The 23,024-nt window shown below is 48.2% G+C and overlaps 2 protein-coding genes across 4 annotated transcripts in view; both read right to left on the minus strand.

Moving 5' to 3' along the window:
* Positions 1-2,504: 2,504 nt before the first annotated feature.
* LOC128401825 (nucleoside diphosphate kinase A-like) lies at positions 2,505-9,819 on the minus strand. The gene is made up of 5 exons (XM_053365332.1): positions 9,487-9,819; positions 6,469-6,599; positions 5,587-5,688; positions 4,580-4,692; positions 2,505-2,625 (listed from the first exon to the last, which is right to left on the minus strand). Exons 1-5 carry the CDS (start codon positions 9,620-9,622, stop codon positions 2,505-2,507), a joined length of 603 nt encoding a protein of 200 aa, XP_053221307.1. The 5' UTR covers positions 9,623-9,819.
* A 4,839-nt stretch (positions 9,820-14,658) lies between these two features.
* Positions 14,659-23,024, minus strand: part of XPO6 (exportin 6) — a 46,069-nt gene continuing 37,703 nt past the window's right edge. For all 3 annotated transcript variants that reach the window (XM_053365320.1, XM_053365319.1, XM_053365318.1), the window contains 7 exons: positions 22,456-22,611; positions 19,728-19,842; positions 19,333-19,504; positions 18,553-18,714; positions 17,256-17,354; positions 16,204-16,434; positions 14,659-15,376 (listed from right to left, as the gene is read on the minus strand). In XM_053365320.1, the coding sequence (XP_053221295.1) occupies positions 15,275-15,376; positions 16,204-16,434; positions 17,256-17,354; positions 18,553-18,714; positions 19,333-19,504; positions 19,728-19,842; positions 22,456-22,611 (1,037 nt within the window). In that variant the 3' untranslated portion in view covers positions 14,659-15,274. The remainder of the gene's footprint in view (positions 15,377-16,203; positions 16,435-17,255; positions 17,355-18,552; positions 18,715-19,332; positions 19,505-19,727; positions 19,843-22,455; positions 22,612-23,024) is intronic.

The following is a 23,024-nucleotide window of genomic DNA, read 5'->3' on the forward strand; positions in this document are numbered from 1 at the left end:
GAGCAGATGTGTTTCCTTTGGGGAAATCGGATTCAGACCTACAGCTGCCATTGGGACAGGTAATATCTGGGCATACTCAGACCTAGAATGTGTTGCCCTCTGGAAAGTCAGAGGGCGCAGTGAGAAGCCAGCAAGGCATATCGTATTGAGTGTATAAAATATTAGGAATTCATCCCTCTGTGGGGTTTTATGTTTAGTATGAGCAGTTTGATCCTTAACAGCACCTTTGTTTGCCTTTGAGGGATATTGGTCTAAGTAACAAAGATGTAAGTAAAACGCTCTTCTCTTGCCAGTCTTATTCACATTAAAAGCTTATCTTTGTGGCTCGGAGTGAACAGTCTGTTTTGGTGTAACCCTTAATGCTTGAAATTTCCATGAGCAACTCAGCCCTGTCTTTACTGTCAACCAACTGAAGAGACTGGAGTAAGTTTAATTACAGATGTTGCAAAAATGGGAAGGAAGGACCTAGGAATGGGGAAACCTTTCGGTGGACTAATGCAATAGATACCCTGGGCACATGAAGAAAAACATGGCATTCTTCAGAGCACCACTTTAGTCATCTTTACAGCAAATGTTCAGGGCAGGGCTATACCACAAATGGGAACTGCAGCAGAATGTCGCAGTGTCCCACATGAGTGCGGATCTGCAGTTCTAGTTGTCCAGGATACTATAAATTCAAGCTGCCCAATTCATTTCTTCCTCCTTGATCCCTTTCTGTATTTCTTTTCCAAGGAACACATGACATGGAGGAACACATGACATTCACTCCCGGAGGTCACTGAAAATGCTCCGCTTCCTTTGAGCTATTTGGTAGGAAGGTGCTGTTCCTCCATTTGGGACTTCCAAAACGTTTTTCATTTCTGGATACCTGGGAGTTCAACCAAGGAGAATCCACTGTCGTCCAAGGGAGTTAGTTCCACTGTCACAGACAGCTCTTGCTGTCAGCAAGTTCTTCCTAATGCTACATTGGAATCTCCCTTCTTGCCATTTGAATCAATTTGTTTGGGCCCTCCCTGCTGGAGCAGCGGAAAACAAACCTGTTCCATCCTCCGTGTGACGGCCCTTCAGATCTTTGAAGGTGGCCAACCGCTCAGTCTTCTCCATGCTGAACATACCCAAGTCCCTCAACCATTCCCAAATTACCCCAAAGCCTCTGCATGTTGGGGTGGGAGTAAGACAGGAGTGTGGAAGCACAGGCTCAGGGGCTAAATGTGGCCCCAACTCTTTCCCACTCACATGCCTGGTGATTCTGTGCTGGGCCCTTGAGTGCTTTTTGCCTGGCTGGAATGCACCCTTGAACTGTGAGCAGGCCTCTTGCTTGGCTGGATAGGGAAGGGAATTGTTAGTCCCTGAAAACAGCCAGTTGCAACAGCCACACAGGAGCAGACAGCATGCTGAGATTTCCAAGCCATCAAGACTAATCACTTGGCAACCAAAGTAACTTGAAACACAGCTTCTTGTTCCCCATCTTCAAGGACCCAAAGAACTGGAGAGCAGACTAATGTCCTGTTGCTAGGAGGGGAGAGTAGCAGTGGAGCAGAGCAGATTATTAACGTTTCATGCAAGCTGCCCTGTCTACATGTGGGCCCTAGCTTTCAATCTTTTGCATTGCTTAGGCATATAGTTTTCTCTCCTGCGGTGGGAAAACCTAAGTGCCCTCAAATTGCTTTAAAAAACTACTGTTTTAGCGATGTGTACATTGCAGTCCTGTGGTCTTTATATGGGAAGAAGCCCCCATTGCAGACAGTGGGACTGACTTCAAATAGCAAACGTGCCTAAGATTGGGTGGCTATTTACCTTCTGCCCACAAAAGCGTATGGTTTGCTCTGGAGAATTGGGCCCGGTTCATTGCCCCTCAGAATCTATGCTAAAGTTCACCACTAACCACAAGGCAGCAGTTTCTGCTGAGAAAGTAGCCCCCTCTTACCTACCTCTGGGCTTTAAGATCTTCACATGGCTAGCAACTTTCCTTGTACGAATGTCATAGGATGCCAGATCCCCAACAAAGGAGGCCCTTAGAAACACGTTTTCATGAGGCAAGGAATGTCGGCTTGAATACAAACTCAGTAAGATTTGTGTCATTCTGGTCCTTGCACTGGAAGCTCAAACAAAATCACCTAAGTCTGTTAAACTCCTGCTTGGGAAAACAGCAGCCCTTATTCAAGTTTTTCTGTTGCAATTGACCATGTTACCCAGCGCAAAAGCTAGCAAAGCCTCTGGAATCTAGGTGCTTTTCTGCTGCAATGTGCCCTTTATTGCTCTGACCCAAACAGAAGTGTTTAGACAAAGGAAGCAACATTTCTGCACGTGGTGCACGTGGCAGAGAGCAAGGTGTGGCCTGTGCAAAGGGGTGCCTGCTCCTTGCCCCCTCCCAAGGAAAGCCAAAGTGGTTGAAGTGCAATAATCCCACCCTCCTCCAAACGCACACCATCAAAGCCTGGGGTACACAAGCTGGAATGTGGATCGCTTCAGAAAGGCAGTCCATGGGCAGAGGTAGTAGGCTCTCAGTGTTCATACAGGATTTTCTGATCACAACAATCCCAGTCTATCAGCTCATTGCTGCGAAACCAAAGGCTGATCTCTCTCTGGGCCGTCTCCAGGGAGTCGCTGGCGTGGACAACGTTCCTGTTTACGGGGGAAACCTCACAATGAGGGCATATCATAAGTTAAGGTCCTGTCTATCCTACAGCTACAAAAGCAACCCAATTTTATATCCCTTTTAACTGTTACAACCTACTTCCCCCAAATAAGTTGTAGATGGATGAGAGGGACCAAGAACTCTTTCCTGAATTGCTACAGAATTCCCGAGAGGAGGAACAGCTGGGTCTGCCTACAGTGTGGCTGCCCTAAGGCAGCATCTTGAGCTACCCTTACCTGGGGCTGAGTCAAGAAGCCACTACAATGCAGTAAAATGATGGAACAAGAGTTTCCCTGCAGAACCTCCAGAGGCAAAAGGAACTTCCCAGGGGGCAATCTAGTATCTAATACCTGTTTTAGGCATGAAGGAGGACTTTTAGAACGCTCACTCAAACAAAAACAAGGAAAGAACGAACACATCGGGGAACGAAGGTTCAGCCCAGTCTACTCTTGCTCTGCAAGATTTCTATTAGCAAGGACATTTTTAAAAACGCCAAATTAAAACTTGATTCCCACAACACCCCCCCCCCCGAATCTGTAGTTCCAGCTAGCATAGGCCATTCGGCCATTTTATTCCACTGTAAATGTACGCAGTAATAAATACAGATCACAAACTAAGGGAAGAGGATTTTTAAGCACACACATGGAAAAGTCAAATGGAATTTACAATAGAATGGAAAAATGAGAAAGCAAAGAAAGATCATACAACACAAAGTGTCGGAACTCATACTGACATTTCAACATCTTGATTGGTTCATCAATACAAGATGGGTGACACCTGGCTTGAGAGCAGTACATGTGAAAAGGATCTAGGAGTCTTGGTTGACCACAAACTTGACATGAGCCAACAGTGTGACGCAGCAGCTAAAAAAGCCAATGCAATTCTGGGCTGCATCAATAGGAGTATAGCATCTAGATCAAGGGAAGTAATAGTGCCACTGTATTCTGCTCTGGTCAGACATCACCTGGAGTACTGTGTCCAGTTCTGGGCACCACAGTTCAAGAAGGACACTGACAAACTGGAACGTGTCCAGAGGAGGGCAACCAAAATGGTCAAAGGCCTGGAAACGATGCCTTATGAGGAACGGCTAAGGGAGCTGGGCATGTTTAGCCTGGAGAAGAGGAGGTTAAGGGGTGATATGATAGCCATGTTCAAATATATAAAAGGATGTCACATAGAGGAGGGAGAAAGGTTGTTTTCTGCTGCTCCAGAGAAGCGGACACGGAGCAATGGATCCAAACTACAAGAAAGAAGATTCCACCTAAACATTAGGAAGAACTTCCTGACAGTAAGAGCTGTTCGACAGTGGAATTTGCTGCCAAGGAGTGTGGTGGAGTCTCCTTCTTTGGAGGTCTTTAAGCAGAGGCTTGACAACCATATGTCAGGAGTGCTCTGATGGTGTTTCCTGCTTGGCAGGGGGTTGGACTCGATGGCCCTTGTGGTCTCTTCCAACTCTATGATTCTATGATAAACACCCTTCCCCTATTATTCATACATGGCACTGTTGAACACTGGTTTCGTTTGACCCAGAAAGCTCATTTTCCATACTGACCCTCTCAGGTAACTACATAATGGCAGGAGGAACTATTCTGCAGCGTACTTAAACGAATGATTCACCAGACCAGGAAATGGGACTTAACCAAAAGAGTCAGTGTTTTGCATTTTCCATGGGTTACCAGGCCAGAGACTCGTGTCAAAGTTTGAACCTAGAAGCACCAGCAAGTCAAGACCGGCCTGGTCAGAGCTCAGTGCCAGAGCACCTGCCTTGCAGGTAGAACATCCCAGATCCCATCTCCAGCAAGAGCTGAGAGAGACTTCCTGCCCGAAAAACCTGGACAGCCACTGCCAGTCCATGTAAACAATACAGAGGTAGATGGACTCATGGTCTAACTCTGTGCAGAAAACTTCCTGTGTTTCCTGCTATTTTGGTCCCACTCTTACCTGCTGACGTGGACGCTGAAGTCTCCCCGGACGGTGCCTGCCTTGGCTTCCACAGGATTTGTCTCGCCCACCATAGCCCTGGAGGTTTTGACGACGTTGTAGCCTTCCCAGACCTGAAACAGGACACCATAGAAAAAAGGGCAAAGACCAGTGGTTCTGACATTCCTGCTAACAGCTAAACAAGGCAATATGTCTCTATCAGTGCCTTTCATGAAGTCCAGAAGTGCTCCCCCAACTAACATCACAGAGCGCCTGATACAGATGGGGTGTTTAGAAGGGTGGGGCAGAGGAGCTCTAATGCATTGCAGCTGGCTATGGGCCTGGTTTGGACCACAGGGCCCAACCTGGCAATTTGCAGCGGGCGGCGGGATCTTCTGCTGTAGTACACAGGAGCTTCCCTTCACCTTTATGCCTAATACCTATGCAAAATGGTTTTTCCCATATCCAAGATACAAGAGCAGTACCCAGATTTGCATTTGCATCCCACAATGATAGTGCTGGACCTACATTTCTGGGGTCCTGGAGATTGAATTGTCACGGGGGTTCCTGTGCAACCTGCAACGAGGTCTGGGTAACCCGTTATCTTCTTTGATGGGGCTGTTCCACGACAGATCACAACGTGAAAAGCAATTAACTATTACATCTCGGATTTCGATTGAAACTGCTGGACAGTGTCACTGGTGCGATATAAAATGTTGCAAGCAACATGGACTAAAGTCACTTCTGGGACCCCTCTGGGATTAGGACCTGGGAGTTTAAGCTTCATTAGTTTTACAATAGATCTGCCCCTGCACAATGGCTAAATGTTCTCCTTCCTCTATCAGAGGCAGCGTGCATACAAAGGCCATTTGCTGTGCATCACCAGAGGGGAAACTGCTATTGTACCCAGAGGTCCCATTTGTCTGCTTCCCATTGGAGCTTCTGGTTGGCTGACGTGAGAAGAGATGATGGACTAGATGGGCCTCTGGCTACTGGTGAGAGGGGATGGGGAAGAGAGACTGTCTTACCATGGCAACCACAGGCCCCGAAGTCATGTACTTGATCAGCTCGTGATAGAACGGCTTTCGGCGCAGTTCGTGGTAGTGTTCTGCCAGGATGCCTTCATTGGCCTGCCAAAACAAAGGTGCATCTGACGTTCAAATGGGCAGAGCCTCCCACTTATGAGACCCTGAAGCACAATCCCCTGTGTTGGCATGGGTAGCTGTCTCTGGGTCCAAGGGATGCGGGATTTTGTGGGTTCGTGAACCCTTTGCCCCAGAGGTGCATCTTGAGGAAGGGCTACCTGTCCATGTCTTCTACCTTGTTGAAGGTGGCTGATGACAACATTTAGATCCCCAGGAAGGATTGAAACTTCCCTCCCCACCCCACCCCGGAGCAAGGCTGTGGGTCATGGATAACTCTCCTCACAGGAAGGAGCACTCCAATTCAAAGTGTTGGTGCTGACCTTTAAAGCCCTAAACGGCCTCGGTCCTGTATATCTGAAGGATCGTCTCCTCCCCCATCGTTCAGCTCGGACACTGAGATCCAGCTCCGAGGGCCTTCTGGCGGTTCCCTCATTGAGAGAAGTGAGGTTACAGGGAACCAGGCAGAGGGCCTTTTCGGTAGTGGCGCCCACCCCTGTGGAACACCCTCCCTTCAGATGTGAAGGAAATAAGCAGCTATCTTCTCTTTAAAAGACATCTGAAGGCAGCCCTGTTTAGGGAACTTTTTAATATTTAATGCTGTATTGTTTTTAACACTCGATTGGAAGCCGCCCAGAGTGTCTGGGGAAACTCAGCCAGATAGGCGGGGTATAAACAATAAATTATTATTATTATAACCTACCCCAATGTTTCCTGAGTGCTTGGCAAGCCTTGATTGCCCCCCATTTCAGCACCCAGTGAGCGTACCTGGAGCAACTTGAGACCCACAAGCTTGAATCCGCGTTTTTCAAAGCGTCTGATCACATCCCCCACCAGCCTCCTCTGCACCCCATCTGGCTTCACGGCGATCAGTGTGCGTTCCTGCAGCCCAGGGACACCTATTGGGCAAAGAAAGGGTGGTTAGAGCCAGAGATCTTGGGAGCCCTCGTGGCTGTGATGAGTGAGAACTGCAACAAAGAGTTGCAGCATGCAGGGCTCCTGTTCAGTGTTGCAGGAGCCAGCCAGCCAGGCCTCCTTTCAGGGTACTCTTTCATCCTCCCTATCCCCCCTGGTTTTCTATAGATTGTTTCCCTGGGCTTCAATTCAAACCTTTTGGAGTCCTAAAGTTTAAGATGACAGGCCACCAGATCTCGAGGTGATTCATCATAATGCCCTAATTTTGAGATGGCATTAAATTTCACTACAATTTCCACCTGTTTAGGGCTATGGCTGAATTTGCCATCGGCTGAGGATAATATACATTAGAACACTGTTCTATTTCTGAATGAGTTCTGCAACAGTTTCCCCTCCATGTAGCCAAAGTAGTAAAAAATAGAATATGGTAGAAATTGTGATAAACACACAGAAAGCAGCCAAATTTGCTCTGGCAGTAGCAAAATGTGTCACGGTTACTCTGACCCTCAGATAATAGACTGCAAGCTGTAAAACTAATGTTGCTGTTTTACAATGTTTGCTTTTTTAAAGTATTTGCCTGTATAGAGATGCCGGGTTGTTTTGTAGGCACGATGGCTGGCAAATCAAACTGAAGATCCCTAAAAGTGAAGGGAGTAAGGAAGCAGTATTGGAGGGGCAATGGAAAGCTCACCCTTCCCCCCCCACTAGATGCTCCCTCTCCTGCAAAATTTTGGGAATACAGCAAAAAGGCTTTGATGCCCAGTGGTGCAGTGGATGCCCCTTTCCCAGAGGGCTTTGCTTCCTGCAGGAGGAGAGCGACAGCACTGCAAAGCAAGCAGGCTGATTAGTCACTGGGGACCTACCTAAAAGCAGGTGGATGGGACTGCAGCCTCAAGGCACAGAAGCAGCAGCAGAGAGGGAAATGGGCAACTTTTAAGCTAATAATACTTAGCAGTCATATCATGCAGTTAAATGCTCCAAGCACCTCCTATACATTAAATATAGGACATTACATTTAAAGCGAAATCTGCCCTCTGCGCCAGGAATCCCAGCAGCTGCAGTTGACGCAGTGGGGTCGACTGGTCCACAAAAGCTTTATGTCACAATGAATCTGCTAATTAGTCTCTGAGGACGCCACTGCCAGGAATCTCTTCTGGGGAATTTGCTATAATAAGCCGAATTGTCTCCTTCTTGGGAAGTCACATACACTGACTGTGCAATCCTTACCACAGTCCTGTACGGCAGGCCAGAAGAGTCCATTCACCTCTAACCAAGCTCCTTTAACATGTAGCAAACTGGGGGAAGAAAGGGAGCTCCCCCCCCCCGAAAGGAGAGTGTGATGTAATTCAAGGGCTCTGTTTTCCAGAGAGAAGAAAAAGTAGCAGCTCTATCTTCTTCCAATACGTAGGTCAGTTATGCTGCTCTCTGGGGATGAGAGACCCAAAAGCCAAAGCAGGGGGCCACCTTTATTGGGAACAATTGAATCATCGCCAAGTAGAGAGCCAGCATTCTCCAGCACACTTCTTGAAAGCAAGAGCGGGGTGAGACAAACAGCTAGATATGAAGGTTGAACCCCCAAGTTGGCAATTTATGTACAGTGGTACCTCGGGTTAAATACTTAATTCGTTCCGGAGGTCCGCTCTTAACCTGAAACTGTTCTTAACCTGAAGCACCACTTTAGCTAATGGGGCCTCCCGCTGCCGCCATGCTGCCGGAGCACAATTTCTGTTCTCATCCTGAAGCAAAGTTCTTAACCTGAAGCACTATTTCTGAGTTAGCAGAGTCTGTAACCTGAAGCATATGCAACCTGAGGTACCACTGCATTGATCTTTGAATCAGAAGTGTGGGCCTGGCAATGTTGACCTCTGGTCAGCCCTGCTTGCCAGTGTGTCAAGAAGAGGGTTTAGGAATTATCACTGCCCACAGCTAGATTTTCTTCCCACCTGGTGTGTGGATAGTAGTTTGCATGGTAAAACCATCTCAGCCTGAAAGAGAGATGAGCGCTGCACCCCACTGACTGGAATTAACCGTCCAGGGGTCCTTTACCTTTACCTTTTTTACTAGTTTGCATGCTAAAAAAGGGAACACCAGCAGCATCTGACCAACACAGCATCTGAGTCATTGCCAACACAGGGGCATGGGAAAGTGGGGCATGGAAAAGTAGGGCTGGAACTCCCAGCTCTTCACCGTTTCAAGTCAGAGGGAACTTCACCTTAAGCTACAGCTCTTCCTAAGGCACCTGTAGATGCACCCCAGAAGATGCCAAGCTGTGCCAACAGAAGATTTCAGAAAGATTCCTGCATTGCAGGGAGTTGGACTAGATGATCCTCATGGTCCCTTCCAACTATGACTCTAGGATGCACTTGGAACAGACCACCCCCCCTCTAGTTTGCACAGCCCAAGGAAATGCCAAGCCAGATTTCGTAACAGCCCCCCATGCCAAGCTAGCAAGTACTAGCTTGGGTGGGTAAGCAAAGAAAGAATGCCAAGGGGTACAAGTCTTATGATACCCAACTCCTCAAAGTTGTGCGCAACCAGGGAATGCCCTGCTGTGTCTCTCCAGGAGTAACGCCTGATGGAGAGATAGATAGGACCGTGCAGGACTCCGGATCGGCCAATGGTCAGGGACGATGGGAACGGGAAGGGTTGCGGACTGCAGAGAGTCGGGGTGGGTGGGTGGGTGGAAGGGCCTGGCCCGACTTTGCCTAACTCGGATTTGCCCGCCGGAGCCACCACGCGGCGAGGGCGCAAGTTGCGCGCCCATCCCGGAGCGGAGAGGCGCTTCGCGGAACGAGTTCTGCAGCCCCCTCGCCGGAAGGAAAAGAGCGGAGGCGATATCTCACCCCGAGGGCGCTTCGCCCCGCAACTCACCCGCGCTGTACAGCCGCCCCCCGGGGAGGCGATCGCAAGGCAGAGCCCCCCACGCCCCGAGGCTGCCCGCGCCCCGCTGCTCCGACGGCAGCAACAGGCGGCAGCTCCGGCCCACGCAGCGCTGCAGGAAGCCCATGGCGGCTCGCCCGGCAGAAGGGGGCCGGCCCGGCCGGGTTTATAGACGAGGGCTTGGGGGTGGGAGAGAGCCCGGCTGCGGGGCCGCTGCTCCCCCACCCCACCCCACCCGCCGGTCCGCCCCCAGGCCAGGCCGAGCGAGGCGGCCCCCGGAGGGGGGAGGCGTGGGAACGAGGAGGATCATGTTACAGGGGGGCGGCCCCCTTAAAGAGACCCGCAGCCCCCACCACCAGCCCCACTCCGGGGGCGGGCGGCGCGCTTTAATCGGCCGCTTCGTCTGCTAACAGGGTTTGCCGCAACTTTCGGCTCCCGAAGCTGGGGGCGCCCGTTGCTGATGGGCCAGACGAGCAGAGACCACGAGGGTGGGCGAACTTGCTGATCTGGGGGCGCCGTCCGTAGCTGCTTCCGCCGGCAAGGAAGGATCAGGGAAGGCGGGCGGGGAGAGAGAAAAGCTGGTTGAGTGCTCCTAGGCAGGAATGGGTATTTTTTTTGGGGGGGGGTGCAGCAAAGCAGCCGTTTCTTAAACAGCAAAAGGGGAATAGGAAGTTGTTTTATGAAGCCGGCTCAGACCATTTGACCATCTACTAATCGGGTACTTTGTTCTCGCTAAAGTACTACGTGGGTATTGTACTTTAACGGGGGTTATTAAAATACCGTACTTCCACATTAGCTGCAACACGCATCAACCCAATAAATCCCAGCGACTAAACTGCCGAACCTAGGCAATAAAAATATGTCCCAGAGGCCAGCACACCTCACTGAAACAACTGGATGCACCTTGCCTGCCCCATCCCCCCCTTCGTTCCCCAGGATTAGATTGTAAGCTCCTAGCAGCAGGGACTGATGCTCTATTTTGTAAAGCGCACTCTAACGCCAGCCTCCAGCAATTTGGCGCCCACGCAGGTGTTTCTTGCTGCAGCTCCCACGCTGGCTGTGGCTGATAGGATTTCTAGTCCAGAGGGCACCCGGTTGACAAAGGCTGATATGAAAACAAACAGCAACAAGAAGTTACTAAAGGGATGAAGCGATGGGCTATGGAACTTGCCCTCTCACACAGTTGAAACGTTCTTAGTTTATGGGATGGGTTCCTGTAGCAAATAATTAACATTGGTCTTTATAACACTAAGATATACTCCTCTACTTCAGTACATGCTTGGAGTATTAGAACAGTAGTTCACAGGCTTTCCCTGTGGAGCACTTGAACATTGATGAGGGACTTGAAGGACCAATTGATTTTTGTGCAAGTTGTGGCCTCAAAAATCTGTGTGGCCAATTGCTACTTTCAGTGAAGATTTTTATATGTATAAAAAAACCCTCTGCCTTTAGGAGTGTCTCCCTCATCCTGAGAGCGGATCGTCATCCAGTGATGAACAGGGAGGGAGGCTGGATTCATGGGTGCTGTTGGCGATCTTGCAGATAATATACAGAACATCTAATTAGAGGAGATTAAGAGGAAACACGAGGCCCGTTTGGAGAGGAGCCACCCTCCCTTCTGTCAGTACAGCTGCAGCCAAATACTCACAACTTGTGGAAAAATAGGAGAATTTAGAGACTTTAGAGAAACTCTGCCCTTTAAGCTGAGGTTGTGTCCAAGAACAAGCTATTTTCCCTTGACAAAACAAACCATTATGTAGCTGGCATCACTGGCCTTCCCAGGTGCTTTCTTCATTAGCTTTCCATCCTTTAAGTGGTGAAAGGTGCTGCCTGATCACAACATTCAGTCCTATATTTCTCCCTGGACTTGAACCAAATTGGCTGAAATACTTCCCTAAAACACAGAGAGGCAACTACCAGCCCCTGGGCCAAGTGAGGCCCTGCAGGGGTTGCCAGACGCTGCTCCAGCCACCAGCCAGATGGAGAATCTGTGCAGGGGAAATCAAATGCTGGACTTAAGCCTAGGAAAACCTAGAGGTCCCAATGGGAGACCTCCAGTGGGGGGCAGGGCGAGGGCATTTCATTTATGAATGATTAATGAATGATTTTAGAGTGTTGTTTGTGCTGTACTTTTGTACTGTTTTATTGTTGTTAGCCGCCCTGAGCCCAGCTTCGGCTGGGGAGGGCGGGATATAAATAAAATTTATTATTATTTATTATTTACCATTCCTTGCTCAGAAGTCATCCGGATGCCAACCATGTATTAAAATCGCAAGTGCTTTTTTTCATAAGCAGGGGCTATGTTGTCTAGGACCATCTTCATACTTGTCCCCATCCCACCCCTGTTGTTCCAACAACCCTGAACTGGCTCCAATTCAGAAGACAAACAGTGCTGTTCTACCTGCTGGAAGTTCGTAGCTCCCAGAACAGTGACCCAAGAAAAATATTGGCAGAAACATCAAGGACAGAGGGTTGTTTTTCCCTTACCCCACCTGCTCTCTGCACAACTGAACGAATCCTGCTTAGTTCTCTTCTCCTGGCTCCCAATCCTAACCTCCGATTCTGCAGGTGTTGTGCCACCTGGATCCATCAACCTTTAAAATGTCATGGACAGGTTTAGACTGGGCACCAAGAAGGAGCCGTGTGATGAGCACTAGGGCACCAGTAGGTTGTATAGAGGGGCATTGGAACCTTCAATACTACGAGCTTTTGAGAGCAAACTAGACATGCATTTGGTTCAACTAAATGCAGGTGGACTCAGTGTCCAAGGCAGATAACCACTCTTGATTTTTAAAGCTCCTGAGTTTTGCCCCCCTTCCTGCCAAAAAAAACCAGTTCACCTTTTCTCTTCCAACTCTACCAATATCCACTCATCTGACCACATATGGTCACATTTCACGGGAACAACCCTGACTCCCTTGCTACTCCTCATGCCTGGAACTCTTCACCCCAAAAGGTCCACAACACAGCCTCCCCTTTCAGATCCCTCCTTAAAAGTCCACCTCGCCCATGAACCCTTTGATTTGAATCCACAACGTTCTGTCCCAAAAGACCTGGCTAGCATCAACTGAACCAACCTGCCAACTCTTGTGCCTCATGTGCAAACATCCAAACGGCATTCATGAAGAGGAGCTGTGGTGGGGTTGCTCACTTCTGAGGAGCCTCAAGCACTGAAATTCCCAGTTTATGGAAAAGAAGCCAGTGCACTTGCCTGCTTGAAGGCTATCGGGCCATGGCTATCGTTTGAAAGCATATGATGTAGCAACTGTGCTGGAAGCTAAATGAGTCTTAGGGTTTGGTCAGTTCCTAGTCAGATGACTGCCTGAGCAGCTGATGGAAGAAAGACTATTGTTGCAGACCATCTGCTTTGAATGCAGAAGGTCCCAGGTTCAAGATCCTCAGCATCTCCAGGTAGGGCTACCTATCTGAAACCCTGGAGAGCAGATGCCCATCTGTGTAGGCACTACTGAGCTAGGTGGACCAATGAACCAGAGCTTCCTACGTTCCTAAAATCAAGCAAGCTTCACATTGGAAGAGTACATGCTCTGGGGAAATGGGACAACCAGTTGTTCTTAGCAGCAAGATTTGAGCATCTTCCAAAACTATGACCGTTGACCCATTGATCTGGACAGAGAAAACATGCACTTTCACTCTGGGTAAACAGTATTGTGACCGATGCTTTCACAAGGATGCTGACCCCTGGAGCAGGCCAGGGACAGGCGGAGTGTCACTGTGGCCGAAATCAAACAAGACAAAAAATTAGCAGGCAGAATTTGTAATGTGTCATCATCCAGCTCCCAGCCATGGCTCCTCCCTCCGACGATAGTCGCCATAGTGGATTTTGAAGAACCATTCTGGCCAGGGGTGGTGGTGGAAGCAGAAGATCCGGCCTCCTCTAAACAGCGCCTTCTGTTTTAATGCAATGTTTTAATTGATGCTTCTCTCACGCAAGCCTCTTTTGGGAGTGCTAGCCTCAAAAGCAGTATAGAAACACCTTGAATGAAATGAAGACCTAGCAAGTCACAAAGTACAATGGGCAAGGAAAGACTGGGATATCTGAAGAGGTTCCAGGTATCTCTACACAGTTCACCCTCTTGAAAACAAGGTCAACAGGCAAGAGTGCAAGTGTCCACAAGTTCATGCCATTCTGCTGGCGAATCTGCTCAGACCATGTGCCTGCAATTCGGTGAAGCACAACAGCAGGCTCTCATACAGTTATTGATATGTTTTTCTAAATATTAAAGGGCCAGCATAATGCAATAATTAAAATGTGGGAGTGGGACTAGGTGCTAGGTTAAGGTGAACACAAAAGCTAGAGTTCACTAGGGCCCACCTGAGGTCAGTCGCTCGCCTAACTTACCTCAAAAGGTTGTTGTGAATAATAAAGTAGCCCATGTAATGCCATCATGAGTCCCTTGGAAAAGCAGGCTCTGAGCAGATATGAAAAACCCTATAGAAGCATCATTAACTATCACTGAAAGCCATGTAGCAATCCTTAGAAATCACTCGTCAGGAATGTGCACAGATCCACCTGCACAAGCTGAACATGAGTCAACAGGGTGATGAAGCAACAAAAAAAAAGAGCTAATGCTACTCTAGGCAACAGAAGTATAGGGTCCAGATTAAGGGAAGTAATAGTCCTGCTCTGTTCTGCCTTGGTCAGACCACACCTGGAATGCATGTCCAGTTCTGGGCGCCACAATTTAAAAAGGACGTTGACAAGCTGTGTAGAGGAGGGCAACCAAGATGATCTGGAAACCAAGGAACAGTTGAGGGAATTGGGTATGTTTAGCCAAGCAAAGAGGAGACAGAGAGGAGATATGATAGCCATCTTCAAATATCCAAAGGGCTGTCACATGGAAGATGGAGCAAGCTTGTTTTCTCCTGCTCTGGAGGGTAGGACTCGAACCAATGGCTTCAAGTTACAAGAAAGGAGATTCTGACTCAACATCAGGAAGAACTTTCTAACAGTAGGAGCTGTTTGACAGTGGGATGGACTCCCTTGGGAGGCTGTAAGCAGGGGCTGGGTGGCCATCTGTCAGGGATGCTCTAGCAGAGACACCTGCATTGCAGGGGGTTGGACTAGATAACCATTGGGGATCCCTTCCAGCCCAAGACTTCCCGAAAGGCCCTGAAGATACCTAAATAGATCTCAAGCTCGTCTAAAACAACAAAGTAAGCACTTTTTTTATTTCCATTAAGCACATTTTAGTATCACAATGGAATGATGAGAAAAAACTTTTCTTTAAAAAAACCCCCACGAAAACAGAGCTCTGTCTGTCCGTCTGTCTCCCCACCGATGGCAGGGGAGGCTTCAAGGCAATTAAAAACAAAAAGTTGATGGGATGTTCCCCTCCCCAGCAGCAAGGTGCAGGAGGGGAGGGAGGCAGGTGGAATGATGTGAAGGTGGGAACATCTGAAGTAGTCTTTGGCGTTTCTGCCTCATGATTGATGCACAAGACCAGTCACCGGAACCTGCAAATCTGCAAATGCCACAGTATTAAGACAAAAACATCCAGCTATAGAGGAACGGCCTGCAGGTGGGCCTGGAGACACCCTGTAGGACACAGAGCTGCCACAGCGCAGCTGCAAGGAGGAGCTGGAAGGGGAATGGACAAGGGTGGGGGCACAGCGTGCAGCTCTCCCAGGCACGGGGGCCCACAGGGGAGGTGCTTCTGTATCCAGCCGGCCTGGTGAGATCGGGGAGCGGAGGCAGCGGCAACACGAGGAGCACAGGTCCGCTCACGACAGGGATTCGAACCAGAGTCGGTGCCGAGAACTATAGCTTCACGGTCCCAGGGGGCAAACTGTCGTTGCAGAGTCTGTAGTAGCGCAGGTCGTTGACCAGCCTGTGCACGTTCTGCGTAAATGAGGGCAGGTCCTGGAAAAGGGGTGGTGGGGAGACATGGGAGAGAAGAGATAGCCAACGGTTAGGACAACAACAACAACAACAACAACAACATTAACCAATCCTTCCAGTTCTTTGCCCCAAAGGAGTGTTGACACTAGGGTATGCAATGGCACCGACCTTGCCCAAACACTTCCAAATATCTCCTGGCTCTGTTTTCAACAATCTGGGGCCATTTTATTCAGCTAATTTCAACTAGGTTGTGTGGGTGTGAGACGGCCTGAAATGTCACCATTAAGTCTTATGAAGGAAGAGCCAAGTTTTTAAGGGAAATAGAAACCTTTGTAGTGAGCAGCCCCGGAACAAAAGCAATGTCACCCCCCAGAAGCTGCCTTATATCCCCAGTCAGGCTGTTGACCCATTTTGCGCAGTACTGTCTGCACTGGCTGGCAGCAGCTTTCCAGGGTTTCAGGCAGGAGAAACTCTCTGCATGAAGCCATGAGAAGGTGCAGTCTGATGGGACACACAGTCCCGAACCAGCCATTACTCTGAGAGCTTCCCTTCCTCTTTGAGACCTCTTTAAATGTGTAGTGCAAATGGGACCTATCACCTTAAATAATCATGGCTTCCCCCAAAGGACCCTGGGAACTGTGGCTTGTTAAGGTAGGCTATGGTAAGAAGATGATGCTGAGCTAGATGCTGAACCACTTTGGTCTGATTCAGTTTCAGGGTCCTTCTTATGTTCTCATTCAATAATAAAACATTATAGTTCAAGGAAGTTCTATTTGGGACACGGGTGTGTGTGTTGTCAGTCTGTCCGTACAGAACAACCCCACCTGAAAGCTCCAAGCCAGCCTCACCCTGTCCATTTTGAAGTTCCTTCCAAGCACGTTTTTCTGGTTGGTGTCCACACCATCGCAGCTGGCCAAGAACCCCGGGAGAAAGGCCGAGTAGAAGCTATCAAAGTCCACAGAGGCCATGTTGTAGATGGCTATGCCAATTTCCTCTTGCAAGAGGTCGTGTGATTTATGGACCAGTACCTGAAGCAGGACATTCACAAACTGGAAAAGCATGGCTGTCCGGAAGATCTTCTGTGGGGAAAGAGAACAAGGGTGTTCAGCAAGCTCCTGAGGTGCTCAGAAAAACAGCAGCTCTGGGGGATCAGTGAAGCTGCGAGGTGCTCTGCAAAGGACCATCTGATAGGCCTTGTTTCAGTGGCTCATGGCAGCTGAATTATGCCACACCTCCAGGGTCCAGTGCAGGGTTCATTCACCTCCATGGATGCAGAGGTAAGTGAAAACCCCTGGCAACTTGGCATTCACCACTCCACCAACTGAACACACCTGCCCTAGCAAGCTTGTACAACATTTAAAACGGTTAGCTCTTGTGATAATGTGGCACTCACAATGAAAATGTGGGTAAAATCTGCTATGATTAAACAATGACAAAGAGTCCTGTCACAATGCCTACAGTGCATCTAGGGGCCCAGTTTTCCTGGGTCTCTGACATGCTCATTCAATGTACCTGATCCTCTGCAAGCCACCCGCCACTGGGCATTTTGGGCAGTGGTTTTGGGAGCAGCATATTCAACACAGGCATTAGAAAAAAGCTCTTGCCGTTTCCCTCTCCAAGTTGAAGGAGAATTAGTTTCCTTGTTCTGCCTGAGCGAAATTCTTGTTCCTCTCTGCACTGGCCAATTTAATTTATGACACAAGCCAGGCCTATGCTCTTCCAACACGTAAGCAACAGCAACTCCAGCGAGGAGAGCACCCGAGTGTATGGACCACTAGGGGGCAATAAAGCAGGAAGAACCAGAATTGCTAGCCTTCTGAACTGTCCCTCTTCTGCCAGAGCTTTGTGTAAGCAAGATACAGAATGTACTGTTGTATACATTGGAAAGCAGGGAGCTTACCTTGTGATACAGCTTCTGCTTTGTGTTCAGAGTCTCCAAATAGAACAAGTTCTGTTTAAAAAGGTGTATGTCAGGCTGCAGGAAGGATTGGCCAAATGCCTATGGAACAGGGAAAAAAGCCTATCAGGACAATAGACATTGAAGGCGGTTACCAAAAACTAGAAGCTCTTTGAATAGCCGTTGGACCAGTGACAAGGAACCTGATATTGTCTACCCTCCATCATCCCTGCCCATTGGCCACACTGGCTGCGGCTGGTGAGAGGAAGAGTCTTAGTTCGACCACATCTGGACGGCTCCAGACTGGCTACCTCTATACTGGACAGTGATGTGTCAGGGATGTTTTCTTGTTGTAAAATCTCACCTCCTTGAGACTGTCTCGCATCAAGTTACGAGATGAAGCAGGAATGGTTGGGATTCAGTGGCCCTCCTCCAAACACAGACTGAGGCTTTGAAGGAAACAGGGCCAGGCAAGGAGCTTTTCCTACTTCTCAGGGAGTTAAACAAGAATTTGAGAATGGCCGAATAGACTAGAGACTGGACTTTGACCATGGCGGCAGCAGCAAGCAGACAACTCCCCAGCAGGATGCAGACATCCTGGGCCATGCAGAACATTCAGAGAGCACTAAGCACAAGCGCCTCTCCCAAAGAGCATGAGCCAACTGGAAGGCCAACAGCCAGAAGCACTTGGCTAGAATCAGCCACTACTGAGCTGTCAGCTCTTTAGCAATCTTCTGCTTACAAATTACCAGTGTTCAGCACTTGGAATGAGAAGGGAACCTGAGCAGGAGTTGCCTGGAATGGCCCCAAACAACTAACAGGCTCTCAGTAGACAACAGAATTAGGAACAAGTGTGGGTACAGAAGAAACAACAGTGTATTGAGAAGAAACTTCTCCAGTGGGTTCAGTGAGTAACTCCAGGGTTCAGGCCTCCACAATAGCTACTTGGTAAAGCAGATGCTAGAGATTTCCTCCACACCTCTATGAAGTCGCAAAGTTAAAATATGCAGTTGCACTAAGCACTGCCTCTTTTGAAAAGGTCTTGAGCCTTCAAAGTGTACAAGGAACACAATGCAAATCAAGTAGGTCCTTCCCTTAATGTGTCAGGGCAGCATTTGGACTCATGGGAAAGCCAGGGACTGTTGTGTTCTTGCAGCCGGTAAGCCGTTTTAACTATTTTGCTGTATTGGAACAGAGCCCCATTTCGCAGTGTTACCCGTTTCCTACAGTTGCCAGCCAGAGGCACCTGGGCCCTCACAAGCAAGGAAGCGACAACACCAGCTGACCCCCGTCCAGGTACCTGCATAATGGCGCTGAACTGTGCTTCATTCTCCATCTGCTCGTCAGCTACGCCTCTCTGGACACTCGCCAGAATGCTGGACTTGAAAAAGTACCGCCAGTTGTGATGAAGGACCCGGAAAAGCAGCTCAAACAGTTCAGCTTTCACATCGGGAGAGGATCGCTTGGGGACAAAGGGAAAGCACGCAGGAAGTCACCACATGCCCATCGCCAGAACGGCTCTCATTACCAGCACAGCCCAAGGCGGATGGTCAGAGAGGGAGGCGTTTGCTATGTAGCAGAAGAAGGCAGCAGTCATGGGTTAGTGCTGCAGTTGCACACCCTTTAAGTACTGCCCCTCTCGAAAATAAAATTTAAAAGAAAGTAAGATGACCATCTGATTTTCAATCCATATTCCACCCAATGAAAGTTTAAAGGCAGCTTATTTCCATGCAATATTCAGTCCTCTTCTTTCCACAGGGAAGCAAAATAATAAACAGTGCCATTGCTTTCCTGACAATTTTAATTCCCACGGATAGTTTGGCTGCTGCCTACCTCCTCCCTGCCATTGGTCTCACCCAAGGACAGATCACTTGGCAGTGTCTGAAAAATGGATCCTTTTTAAAGGAGTCTATTTGTGCATCTGACTGCAAACCACCAAGTGGTGTACATCTGTTAGAGAGACGCCCTAAGGGCTTCTCAGGGGTATGGCTCCACTGCTGTCCCATGACTCGGACCCTGCAAGAGCTTCTGCCTTGCCCCATCCCCTTCTGTCTCTCGCCCAGCCCCAGGATGGCCCTACCTCCGCAACGATTGGGTAGACTTGCTCCATGCAGAGTGAGATGATGTTGGGTAAGAAAGGCTTGAAGACTTGGCCTGGCTCTTGCACCACCACCTGAAGGATCCTCAGAAATTTCTCTACCACTCGGCACCCGGTGCTCCCGTCATGGAGGATGCTCTCGGCCAGCTGCTCTCTAAGGGCACAACACAAAAAACAACTAAGCTTTCAGGAAGACTTGGGTCTAGCTGCAGAGCATTTGTTTACAGGCAGTAAATGCATAGAGACTTCCCCGTCCCCTCTGAAATCTGAGCTACATACCAGTCTCAAAAGTGAGCTCCATCCTATTATTACATATTCATGTTCTGTGTCAAAGAAACAGCAGCAAAAGATTAGTGACAGAAAGTTGAGCGGGTTACCTGGTGAACATGTTGAGGAACGTCTGTATGACCTGCTCGGTGAAAGGCACACCCATCTGCACCCTCAGCCCTTGAAAGAGGGTGAGGAAGAAGCTCAGCATTTTATCTGTCACATCTGGAAATGGGAAGGCGGAGGAGCCAAAAAGGAAAGCGTTAACAAAAAAAGCATTGTTTTGACATGTGACTGTTCTTGGGCAGGAGCCACCTTTGCTATTTGACACTGGACTGGCAAAGTGAATCCTCCCCTGGCACCTACTGCACAGCTAATGCCAAAGGCTTGACATCTTAGCCTCAACCAGCAGGTTTGAGAAATGGACAGCTAAGCAGCTGGTGACAAGGCTCTGAGTGTTATCAGTGTAATAGCATGTACAGTGGTACCTCGGGTTAAGTACTTAATTCGTTCCAGAGGTCCGTACTTAACCTGAAACTGTTCTTAACCTGAAGCACTTTAGCTAATGGGGCCTCCTGCTGCTGCTGACGTGCTGCCGGAGCACGATTTCTGTTCTCATCCTGAAGCAAAGTTCTTAACCTGAAGCACTATTTCTGGGTTAGCGGAGTCTGTAACCTGAAGCGTATGTAACTTGAAGCGTATGTAACCCGAGGTACCACTGTACAGCCCCACAGTCAATGGCAAGGCACTGGATTAGTGCACAGAATGGTTTAGATTGAACTCTAGTGGCTGACTGCGGAAATGCAGGACTGTAAAAAAAATAAATCTCTGACACCTGACCCTAAACTCTGTTAGAGGGTGGCCTATATACATATAGAAAATAAAAAAAACAATAAAATAAAATAAATACTTGAAATGAACAGTAACCTCTAGCGAACAACCATACTTAGTGTTACAGTTGTGCACCTACTCAAAAAGAAGTCATGCTGAACTCAGGGAGGGCTCACACCCATTACTCACTTTGACATTTACAGTCAAATTTTTGTCATGTTTACAGGTATTTGTGATTTTACATGCTCTGCTCCTCTTGTGGGCTCACACCCTTGCTCTAGGTTGATTTTTAGTACCAATGTTGGACCACAGTTTAGGGTTGGATGCAAGGTTTTGTGTGACAGCAATTAACTTGCTCAGCCACTATGAAACATTTTATACACTTTTTAGTTTTTGTACCATTTGGTATAGTACTGCCATGCAGTGGCTGCTGCTTAGCTTGGTGCTGATATATGATTGCATTGGAATGTTTATTTGTCATTAATTGATCCGTTTTAACAATCAATAGCTTGTTCTATTATCATTTTTAAATATTATAACATTCAGATAAATCAAGCTATTTATTTGATGGTTATGTTATGTTTGAAGTGATTGAATTTTTGATTGCTATTATAATGAAACGTTGCATTTGTATCTTTGTTACGCTGTGAGCTGCTTTCAGCAAATTTATATGAAAAAGCAACATACAATTTTAAACAAATAAACAAATTATAAGTGGGCTATGGGTCGTAATCTAGAGTTGTATCCTTGGGTTTCAATCCAACATGTTTTCTGTAGGTACTCAAGAAGAGGGCATGTGCCACCTGGAAACATACAGAGCCAAGTGCTAAGACTTAGCAATGCAGGATCAAAACTGAAGTTCAGCACCGCATGAGGCACCTGAGCAAAAAACCACAGACCACTTACATATGTAGGAACATAGGAATCTGCCTTATACAGTGTCAGACCAAGGTTGTTTTAAAGTTCAGAGGCATAAAATAATTTACACACAATATATTTTAGCTCTTTTCGCCCTTCTCCACCCAAATTATTGCTCCCTGACGCCTTGGATCTGAGGGAACCTGGGCGACTGAGCAGGTGAGAGTTATTTCTCCAATTTAGTGATGGCCACCAGATAATAAAGATTCCTACTGGCTGAGACTAAGCAAGCATTCCTCCAGAAAGAGCGGATCGTGACCGGTTGGGTTTAAGCCGGTACAGCTAGGAAGTTGAATTCTTGGATCCCCTGCATTGCAAATTCCCAACATTTACCTGGGCACAATATGATAAGCATTTCTTGCTTGTAGCCACAGGCCATTGTAAGTACAATAAAATACAAAAGACGAAGTAGAAGCAAATTTAATCCCACTCAAAATGAAATGACAGTTAAAGTCAACGTAAAAAACCATTTGGGGTTGCCCTTAATTTCTGCTTGCTCAAATTAACGAGTCACCTTTGCAAACCACCCACATTTAGTTTGAAAGCCTCATTCAGATTTTCTTCACTGCAGTGAAACCTGCTAGGACCTGTGTTCGAATTGTTCCCTGTACAGTGGTACCTCTGGTTACGTACTTAATTCATTCCAGAGGTCCGTTCTTAACCTGAAACTGTTCTTAACCTGAAGCACCACTTTAGCTTATGGGGCCTCCCACTGCCGCTGCACCACTGGAGCACGATTTCGGTTCTCATCCTGAAGCAAAGTTCCTAACCTGAGGTACTGTTTCTGGGTTAGCAGAGTCTGTAAGCTGAAGCATCTGTAACCTGAAGCGTATTTAACCTGAAGCATATGTAACCCGAGGTACCACTGTACATGGGAAAGATCAACCAGTTGGGACAGCCCAGTGGCAAGCATAGTGCCGTCTTGATTCCTGATGAATATTCTCAACACAAGTGTGGGCAGGGGGGGCAGGAATTAATGTGGCGCCGGCAGCGCCTGTACAACCATGGCAGCCCGATGGGACTTCTTGCCAAGTACAGGTGAGAGCTCCTGAATGACCCACGCCTGGAAAGGCTGCCCTGTGGTTATACCTGACTGATGAATGAAAGCTGGGAAGAGGGCTAGCGAGACCTGCACAGACTCCTGTAGTGACTGGTAGCAGAGCTGGCGGGACTTGGTGGCTTCCCCAGAGATGCTTTCCACGATATCTTCCAAGACGCTGAGAGTCTGATGGATAACTGTCTTGGCTGCAAAATCAAGAGAGGACATTCAAACCATCAGCCCAGGGCACCAGTGGTGGTGAAAATAGATAAAAGTTAAGAGGTGGTAGCCCGAAATTCCCAAACCATTTGCTGTGAGAAAATGGCTAGGTTTTCCATGGGAAATTACAAAATGTAGACCCAAGACACCCATCCTAGAGGTGCATCTCTGTAAGATTCCCTACGCTGTCCTTGCCTCCTCCTAAACAGCTTCTACTGAGAATGGGTCAGTCTGTCCTGTCTCTTCAGCATATTCACCAGAGTTGTGCAGCCTGTCTGGACAAATACAGGATCCCAAACCAAATTGGGCCAATCCAGGATTTGTCTAGGCAGCCCCAAACTGCTCCAGGTTGGATCCATCTGAAGTGATCCAGGGCTGCCAAACGAGGAAGCAGCTGGTT

Source organism: Podarcis raffonei, chromosome 14 (assembly GCF_027172205.1).
Source record: "Podarcis raffonei isolate rPodRaf1 chromosome 14, rPodRaf1.pri, whole genome shotgun sequence".
Lineage (NCBI taxonomy): Eukaryota > Metazoa > Chordata > Lepidosauria > Squamata > Lacertidae > Podarcis > Podarcis raffonei.

Excerpts from the sequence above, each read along its gene's own strand:
- LOC128401825 (XM_053365332.1), bottom strand. The coding sequence starts at position 9,622 with ATGGGCTTCCTGCAGCGCTGCGTGGGCCGGAGCTGCCGCCTGTTGCTG. Across the intron at positions 6,600-9,486 it reads GGGGCGGCTGTACAGCGCGG|GTGTCCCTGGGCTGCAGGAA; the intron begins GTGAGTTGCGGG and ends TTTGCCCAATAG. Across the intron at positions 5,689-6,468 it reads TGGGTCTCAAGTTGCTCCAG|GCCAATGAAGGCATCCTGGC; the intron begins GTACGCTCACTG and ends TTGTTTTGGCAG.